This window comes from Diabrotica virgifera, chromosome 9 (assembly GCF_917563875.1).
Source record: "Diabrotica virgifera virgifera chromosome 9, PGI_DIABVI_V3a".
Classification (NCBI taxonomy): domain Eukaryota; kingdom Metazoa; phylum Arthropoda; class Insecta; order Coleoptera; family Chrysomelidae; genus Diabrotica; species Diabrotica virgifera.
The window spans coordinates 201693790-201704284 of NC_065451.1; the positions used below are offsets into that span (position 1 = coordinate 201693790).

The 10495-nt window shown below is 31.0% G+C and overlaps 1 protein-coding gene across 1 annotated transcript; it reads left to right on the plus strand.

The window, feature by feature from the left end:
* The first annotated feature begins 4764 nt into the window (after nucleotides 1–4764).
* On the plus strand, nucleotides 4765–10161 carry LOC114334092 (crustapain). Its single transcript, XM_050661513.1, has 2 exons — nucleotides 4765–4933; nucleotides 9783–10161. Exons 1-2 carry the CDS (start codon nucleotides 4840–4842, stop codon nucleotides 10019–10021), a joined length of 333 nt encoding a protein of 110 aa, XP_050517470.1. The 5' UTR covers nucleotides 4765–4839; the 3' UTR covers nucleotides 10022–10161.
* The last annotated feature ends 334 nt before the right edge of the window (nucleotides 10162–10495 follow it).

A 10495-nucleotide genomic window follows, 5' to 3' on the forward strand; every position in this document is an offset into this window, starting at 1 on the left:
TATTACCAAATTGGTAAAATTACTTACTAAAGTTACTAGCCAGTCGTGTCCAAGTTTAGCGAACCGACTATATAAGAAAGAAGGGAGTTTTAGGAGCGAAAATAGAGCTTATTACTTTGAGATGAGAAATGAAAAAATTATAGTACTTATGTAAAGTTTTCTTTATAACACTTTGAACATTTCGAATAGGATAATAATGAAAAAGCATGCACAGCAATTAAAAAAAAAGCAGAGCTAGGGTTTGCACAGAATGACAATCGCGGAGGAAAAAAAATGCTTGGCGACCAATGGTGCTTGATGATGAAAAAGAATTCGTGCGGTGCCACATCAAATCTTTTCCAGTAATTGACTCTCATTATTGCGGAGCAAGAAAAAACAAATCTGTAAACTTAGCCACCATGTACAGACTGTACCAAGAAAAATGTAGAGGAGAACTGAAAATTCCCGTAAAACTCCATTATTACACCAAGATTTTTAACAGGGAATTTAATATTGCCTTTTTTCAGCCAAAAAAGACCAGTGTTGTAAAAAGTATTACAACTTAAGTATGATGCACATATCAGAGAAAAAAATCGGATTCGGTTAGAAAAGGAATTGGATATCACGGATTTAAAGGAAGATAACAGTACTGTAGTTTATTGCTTTCATCTCCAAGTTTTATTATCACTACATACCAAATGGAGATCGGAGTGATTTTCTTTTTACATGAGACGCTTATCATGTTACAACTTCATTATATTTGATATTTCTCACAAACATGGCTATAGTTTTTTGTGGCACGAACGTATCGCAAGCAGAGGTTTTAATGAAATAAGTATGTGTCTTTGACAGTATCTAACGAACCATGGACCTCAATATGAGCACATATTTTACTCCGATAATTGCCTGGGCGAAAACAAAAACAAATTTATTGCTTGCTTGTTTTTATATTGCTGTCAAAACTTATCAATAAAAAGCATAGCCCACAAATGCTTAGTAGTTGGACATACTCAAAATGAGGGTGATGCGATGCACGCCCTCACAGAAAAAAAAAGATACCTAAAAGGAAACCCGCTCTATATTTTATCGCAAATGCTACCAATAATAATTAGCCTGGCTAAAAAAACTTCCGATAAAAATATCGGAAAATAAATGAAAGACAGAATTTACAAAACAGTTATCCGGCCTATAATGACATACGCGTCAGAAACACGACCCGACCACAGAGAGGACAAAAAGATTGCTCGAAACAGCGGAGATGAAAACCCTTCGAAAAATCGATAGTAAGACTCTATGCGACAAGCTAGAAGTACAGATATACGACGGAGATGCAAGGTGGATAACATTCAATAACTAGGTAAGAAACGGAGGAATAGAATGGAATGACCACGTAAGCCGAATGACAACAAATATAGTAGTCAGGACAGCGAGAGACGGTTCTCCAATAGGAAGACGATCAGTGGGAAGACCACGAAAATGATGGAACGACAACTTACTAGAGGCACATTGTAAAAACAGACAGAGTCATGTCTATACAAAAAGAAGAAGAAGAGAAGAAGAAAACTGGACGGCCTGGTACGCTACAGAAGAAATTGCCGAAGTGTATGCAATTTTTAATATAAATGAAGCCGGAGACAAAATAAAATGGAGCGAAATACAAATTCTAAGAGTTGAGAAAGACCAGCCACACAAAATAAGATAGTTATAATAATAAGACAATTTAAAATTATTCTGATTTTGTTATATTTTTCATAACAAGGAAACAATAATGATTTTATAAGAAAATAAAAATAATTTTAATTGAATTCCTTAAAAATACCCTATACAAAATGCACTAACTGTTAAAAAAATCATGTGTCGACAGTTTCATAGTGCACCAACTCAAAAAAAAAATCTGAATTCTTTAAAAAAAAATTAAACAAAAATTATCATCTAAAAGAACCATAAAATAAACATCTAATTCCAAAATTTTGTTTTATTTGAAAAACAAATGGACCATTTACAACAGATTAAAAATATTTGCTCCCAGAGAAAATAAGTTAAAGTTGATTTGTGAAGAACCATGTTTTTTGAGTTGTTGCACTCTGATACTGATGTATCGATATGGTCCTGGTTACTGGATAATTGTCAAGGCCATAGTCCAAAAAAAATAATAAGAAGAAAAAATAAGATTTAAGTTATGTTATTAAAGAGTAAACAATTGTATGTAGTAAATAAAATTAGTTATTAAAATGCAGTACTGCAAGCAAAATACAATTAATTAAATTTACCTTTACCTATATAATAATTGCATATCATATCAATATTGTGAAGCAATATATAATTTTTCTTCTTAAATGACAATAGGTATGAAATGTACGTAAATTTAACAATTTCAATTGACAATATGAATTATTTAAGAAAGTTGCAATATTTCTCCGCTATTCGCGCACGATCGTTTCGCGTATCCCTTCTGAGTACTTGCACACCGCGAATAGAAGTTTTCAGGGACTTTTGGCCCTCGGTAATAACGTAATTTTTATTCTGCGTTTAAATTTTTCAAAAATACTTCTCAATTTTCTCAGGATTCGAAAAAAATAATCCCATTTAAATAGCATTAAAGCCGAAAGTTCGTACCCATCATCTTAAATTTCTAGCGTCAAAACTAAGCAAGTTACGCTTAAAATAAAGTTTTTTTGTAAAAAAACGTAATTAGCAATCCAAATGAAATTAATCATTACCACTTTACAATTTACTTTTCTTATGTATTCTTTATTATGATCTGTTAAGTTTCACCGATTCGAAGTGCTTTTTGAAATATTCATAATCTGTAATTTGGCGAATAAGAACCTACTTTTCATGAGCTTCAACTGTGCTTCTACTGCATCTAAAGACTTCGTTTATACACATTTTTTGTTTCGTTTTTTATAAGCTAGATTTGTGCTATGAATATTTTTCGATAAAATACATTATTTTTGAGTTATTTTCGAAAAACCGCCTAAAAACGTGGTTTTTTGGTGAAAATTCCACACCTGTAATTTTGAACCAATCAAAATACGTTATTTTGACAGATCACCATGGCAACGGAGGTATTTTATCTGAAATTTTTTGCTCGTGGGGTACCCAACAGCGAATTATAGTGGACATTTTTTGACGTTTACAATAACAGAACATTTTTGACAGATTGGTTTTTATTTGTTTACATAATTTAGTTTTGATTCATTTTAGTTACAAAGCTAAGATGTTTTCTATATTCTTCGGACACCTCCTCTCTTCTTAATGGCGAAAATGCAGGACTTTGAATGTTTTCAATTAAGTTTCTATGTCTAATAAAATATATATAATATTTAGACACTAATTTATTTACCTTTTTCCCATTCAGTACTTTCAATTTTGCGTAGTTTAGTTTTAAAAACGCCAAAAAATAATTTTCTATCACTTGTAGTTACTCAAAACTTATGTAAAATTGAAGAATATACTATTTTCTATCTTGAAATGGTATTCCCATGCAACTACAATGAGTAGAAATTACGAATTTGAAAGCCTAAATAATTGCTGACAAAGCTATGGCGCGCTATTAATCTGTTCATGCAGCTTTGGATTTTCAAATGCAAATTTGGTGTGGAATTTTCTTTACCGAATACCACGCGAAGTCAAATTAATATCCGGAAATTTTTTTTTGATCATGAATATTTTTAGAAAATTTCCGGAAATAATTTGACCTCTAGTGGTATTACTAGTGAAAATTCCACACCTGTAATTTTGAACCAATCAAAATACGTTATTTTGACAGATCACCATGGCAACGGAGGTATTTTATCGGAAATTTTTTGCTCGTGGGGTACCCAACAGCGAATTATAGTGGACATTTTTTGACGTTTACAATAACAGAACATTTTTGACAGACTGGTTTTTATTTGTTTACATAATTTAGTTTTGATTCATTTTAGTTACAAAGCTAAGATGTTTTCTATATTCTTCGGACACCTCCTCTCTTCTTAATGGCGAAAATGCAGGACTTTGAATGTTTTCAATTAAGTTTCTATGTCTAATAAAATATATATAATATTTAGACACTAATTTATTTACCTTTTTCCCATTCAGTACTTTCAATTTTGCGTAGTTTAGTTTTAAAAACGCCAAAAAATAATTTTCTATCACTTGTAGTTACTCAAAACTTATGTAAAATTGAAGAATATACTATTTTCTATCTTGAAATGGTATTCCCATGCAACTAGAATGAGTAGAAATTACGAATTTGAAAGCCTAAATAATTGCTGACAAAGCTATGGCGCGCTATTAATCTGTTCATGCAGCTTTGGATTTTCAAATGCAAATTTGGTGTGGAATTTTCTTTACCGAATACCACGCGAAGTCAAATTAATATCCGGAAATTTTTTTTGATCATGAATATTTTTAGAAAATTTCCCTCGTCTGCGACTCGGGAAATTTTCAAAATATTCATGATCTCAAAAAAATTTCCGGAAATAATTTGACCTCTAGTGGTATTACTAGTGAAAATTGAACATTTTCACTTGCAAATAACTCAAAAAATATTGACTTAGTGAAAAAACTCTATAGGATAAAAGTTGCTTATAAATAGTCAGTTTATCCATTTCCGGGCTTATTTTTAACGTATGTTTTTTCACCCCCGAAAAGTACGTATAGGCAACCAACGGCATAAAGTTCAAAATTGAAGTGGAAGATAAATTCAAATTTTCATTCAATTCGGGATGACCTTCATTTACTGACCTAAGTTAGAAATTTACTTAATTGGAGCAGGCTTATCGATGATTATGCAATCGTCGATAAACGTATAAAATAAAACATAGCCAAATCAAACTTGTATTACTGTTTTAAAAGTAAACTGTTTAATACAAAATGTTCAAATATTTCTTACTTTTTGTGATTGCTGTGGCTTTGGCTGCCGACACATATTTGTCTGACGACGAAGAGTTTGAAAAATTCAAGGCAAGTTTAGATTTTCACACAAAATATAAAATTAAGATCATTTTACATATTTTTATCTATATGGTTATTTATAGCGATCAACAGGTAGCAAAAACGCGTTCCAAGATTGCGGCTGTAATTTTGAATATTTTTTCGAGATATTTAGCACACGTATTCGTAATATAATAAAGAATGGCGGTACAGAGATTAATTGGAAAAATATATTAATATGTGGAAATTACTCTGTAATTAAATTACAAAACACTATTAAAAACGAGCCTGTACCGCCATTAAGAAGAACAAAAAAATACACTTTCTTCAAATAAAATTTTTTATCCGATGCCTAGATTTTGTGTCATTTTGGAACTACTAAAATTTTTTATTTCATTAGTAATTCCAAAATGACACAAAATCTAGGCATCGCATAAAAAAGTTTATTTGAAGAAAGTGTATTTTTTTATTCTTCTTAATGGCGGTACAGGCTCGCTTTTTTAATATTGTATTTAATTACAGAGTAATTTCCACATATTAATATATTTTTCAAATTGGGCTCTGTACCGCCATTCTTTATTATATTACGAATACGTGTGCCAAATATCTCTAAAAAATATTCAAAATTACAGCCGCAATCTTGGAACGCGTTTTCGCTACCTGTTGATCGCTACTATTTCACCTTAACACTGTAATTGTGGAAGAAGCCTTATATTGTGATGTAAGGTTGTGGAAATGTCTTTATTTACAAAGCTCAACAGACTTTGAATGCCTAGGGCTAAAATACAATTAAGATAATACTTCTGTGGCCGTTTGCCAAAAGCTGATATGTCCACTATGTGATTTGCTCTTTTTCATGCCAGTTGATAGTGTGTGAATATATGCTCCATCTGCCCAAAGCAGATATGTCTAGTGTACTGCGAAATGTAGTTTACCCTCCACTTTTAAATCTGGATATATCCACATGACCAAATCAACGTTTGCCAAAAGCTGATATGTACCCTTGTCAGTTGTAAGTCATAAAATATTGCGCATGGCAAAAACAGATATGTACACTTGAAGTGTATTTATCAGCTTTTGGCATGACATTTTTTTCTATATTTGTTGAACTTATCTTGTTTCTTTAGGAGCAGTTTTTTTTATTTTGTATAAAGATTTTGTTTTCAAAATGTTTAACTCTATTATGTTGTCAATATTTTTTTATTTAGGAAGCTTACATTATAATATAGATTTACTGTTTAGAGAGATTTAATACTTAAGAGGAAACAGTAGCGATCAACAGGTAGCAAAAACGCGTTCCAAGATTGCGGCTGTACTTTTGATTATTTTTTCGATATATTTGGCACACGTATTCGTAATAAGTATAATAAAGAATGGCGGTACAGAGCCCAATTTGAAAAATATATTAATATGTGGACTCTGTAATTAAATACAATATTAAAAAAACGAGCCTGTACCGCCATTAAGAAGAACAAAAAAATACACTTTCTTCAAATAAACTTTTTTATCCGATGCTTAGATTTTGTGTCATTTTGGAACTACTAAAATTGTTTATTTCATTAGTAGTTCCAAAATGACACAAAATCTAGGCATCGGATAAAAAAGTTTATTTGAAGAAAGTGTATTTTTTTGTTCGTCTTAATGGCGGTACAGGCTCGTTTTTTTAATATTGTATTTAATTACAGAGTAATTTCCACATATTAATATATTTTTCAAATTGGGCTCTGTACCGCCATTCTTTATTATATTACGAATACGTGTGCCAAATATCTCGAAAAAATATTTAAAATTACAGCCGCAATCTTGGAACGCGTTTTCGCTACCTGTTGATCGCTACTGTTTCAAATGTTCGACATAGTTTCTACAGGGTGTTTCTAAATAAGTGTCACAAACTTTAACGGGTAATTCTACATGAAAAAATAATGATAGTTTAATTTATAAAATGTCCGTAAATGCTTAGTTTCTAAGATACGGGTTGTTGAAATATTTCTTACAAACTGATGATTTATTTATTGTTCTAAAACCGATTGAGATATTTAAATAAAATTTGGTGGGTTTGAAGCGGAAACTATTGCGCATTTTTTGACATACAATTAAGAATTTTATATTTACCATTGGCGCGCATACGGGAAATGGTAAAAAAATAGTACGCCACTGAGATATTTCAAATAAAAAACTTGGAATTCCTCGTTCAATTTGTGACAAAAAACGTATCACCCCTTTTTTTCATGCGATGCGCCGTTTTCACGTAAGAATAAAATATCTTAACGCTAACAAAGTATTCGCCGTATTCGGCGCTACTTTGTTAGCGCTAACAAAGTAGCGTACATTCATAATACCGGGTGTCCACTTATATTTTCCCCCATTTTAACTGCCTATAACTTCTAAATGGCTTAAGATAGAAATATGCGGTTTTCACTGAAATGTTTTATTTTAGTAAAAGTTTTGTTGAATGGATGGAATTTTTTATATCGCTTTCAAATACGAAATAAAAAATGGCGGATTTTTGAAAAGAACTTTGTTGACTTTTTTTTAATAGAACACCCTGTATATTCTTTTATAAATTGAAAGAAAGGTCATTCACCTATCTAGCGATATAAAGTTTTTCAAAATCGGTTGTCAAATCACTGAGTAATTAATTTTTAAAATGAGAGGTGCAACGTGGATATCACATACCTAAATAACATAACTAAGCAAGTTATCCGATTTCCACATTGCATCTCTCATTTTAAAAATTAATTGCTCAGTCATTTGACAACCGATTTTAAAAAAATTTATATCGCGGGATAGATAAATGACTGTTTTTTCAAGTTTTTAGGTAAATGACCATTTTTTATATTGCTTTTAAATAAAAAATGGCGGATTTTGGAAAAAAAACGTTGTTGACTTTTTTTATTAAAACACCCAGTATATTTTTTTGTGACTTGAAAAAACAGTCATTTACCTATCCAGCGATATAAAATTTTTTAAAATCGGTTGCCAAATGACTGAGCAATTAATTTTTAAAAAGAGAGATGCAATGTGGAAATCACATAACATAGTATCATTTTGCTCAGTTATGTTATTTAGGTATGTGATATCCACGTTGCACCCCTCATTTTAAAAATTAATTACCCAGTGATTTGACAACCGATTTTGAAAAACTTTATATCGCTGGATAGGTGAATGACCTTTCTTTCAATTTACAAAAAAATATACTGGGTGTTCCATTAAAAAAAAGTCAACAAAGTTTTTTTCAAAAATCCGCCATTTTTTATTTCGTATTTGAAAGCGATATAAAAAATTCAATCCATTCAGACAAAACTTTTACTAAAACTTATACTTATAGAAACTTATACTTTGTAAGCAAGATATTTTTTGGATAAAAACGGCGCGTCGTATGAAAAAAAGGAAAGATGTATGTTTTGTCACAAATTGAACGATTAATTTAAAAATGATTTTTAATTTGAAATATCTCAGTGGCGTACTATTTTTTTCTTTAGAAAATTTCATATCATTACCCGCATGCGCGCCAATGGCCAATATAAAATTCATTCTTAGTTGTATGTCAAAAAATGCACAATAATTACCTCTTATAACCCACCAAATTTCATTTGCATATCCCAACCGGTTTTAGAGCAATAGATACATAGTCAGTTTGTAAGAAAAATTTCAGCACCTCGTATCTCGGAAACGAAGCATTTGCAGACACATGTTTATAGAGCAAACTGTCATTATTTTTTCATGTAAAATTACCCCTTAAAGTTTGTCATACGTATTTAGAAGCACCCTGTGTATTATTATGAAATTATATAGAAACTTATTTCGAATACTTGTAAACGTTAACATATTTTATTTTTTGCATAAAATCGGCACATCGTATGAATAAAAGGGAAGTTACATCTTTTATTGCTAATTAAAGGAGGAATTCAAAAATGATTTTTAATTTAAAATATCTCAGTAGCGTACTTTTTCTTATTTAAACGTTGTATGTTCGTTGTATGTCATAAAATGCGCAATAACTACCTCTTAAAACCCACCAAATTTTATTAGAATTTTGCCAGTAGTTTATTTAAAAAACGTTTGCCAAAAGCTGATATGTGCACTTAGATCCGTAAATTTTTTGCATTTTGCAAAATTAAATTTTTATGAAATTTGTAGCTAGATTATATGTAAAATCATATGGATAGCTGTAAGAAAATTAAACTCAAAACCAAATATGATATTTCAAAACTGTGATTTTATGGACGTCGTAGAAATTTGAATTTGCTCTCCTGAAAAGTAGCAAAAATGGACATAGCAGCTTTTGGCAAACGACCACTCACTTATATGATACTAAACTTGTATCACATGGGGTGACTTTTTGTCCAATGATGATTCTTGCCTACTAAATTGACTTACCTTAGTTCATCCCTGTTTGTTGCTCTCTCTTCTCAATCATCAATTCCCTCTTTTCTGAAATGCCGTACCCTATAAAATCATCTTTGCCTTTTCCGTCTTTTCGTGATCAGGCCCCGTTCTAGCGATCTTTAGTGATCTTTAACATCCCCTTCCTTTCCATTCTCAGCACGTGCCCAATTATTCATCTAGCTCTCTAGCTTAGAGTCATTTTTCTGAGCTTAACTACGTCAAAGGCTTTGTGAAAATCTATAAATATTAGCACTAGAGGTTTCTCGCATTTCACTACTTTCTGTATTGTGGTTTTATACTTTGTAAATGATCATTAGTTCCGTAACTTTTTCGGAATCCTGCTTATTCTCTTGGTTGATAACTCTTTAATTTTCTATTCATCCTTTTAACTATTATTCACGTAAACAACTTACTTAACATACATGCTACCTAAGCCTAAATGAACTTTACAAAACTATATTTTAATATTATTCTATTGTAACGTTTTTAGAAAGACTTCAACCGAAATTATGCTACTCCTAATGAAGAACAGCGCCGTAAAGGAATTTTCGTTAATACTTTAAATAAAATCAAAGAGCACAACGCCAAATTCGAAAAAGGAGAAATTTCTTATTCATTAGGCATAAATCAGTTCGCTGATCTTACCCACGAGGAATTTCAAAGCAGATACACGATGAAAAACTGGGTAGAGCAACGGGGAAAACTTGCCCAGAAAACTGCTACCCACAATTAATGTACACAATGATCAAAACAAAAAGTACAGTTTATAGGTAAATAGATGGAGTGATGGATGTGATACAAATAATTAACTATTAATTAATTTAGAGTTATTATAACGGTTGTTTCAATCAATAAATTTTTACACAAAAATAATGTTTTTATATAAATCTTTTTCCTGCTTTTCTACTTTTCTTAAAACATGTTTCTTTGGAAATGGCGAATAAAAAAGATAACAGGGTATACTCTTTTCTCAAAAATTGGAGGATATGAACAAAGTGATCCACTAATCTTTCATTCCACATATACTTTCATTTGACAGATTCTGATCTTCACTGAAGACTATTCATATTTTAATATAAGTGTCATCATCATCATTATCATTATCATCTAGCCTCCAACATTCACTGGGTATCCTAATCGAAGATGAGAGATTTAGTCCAAGGTAATTTTTTTTTAACTCCTCTATTCTGCAATCTATCAGTAATGA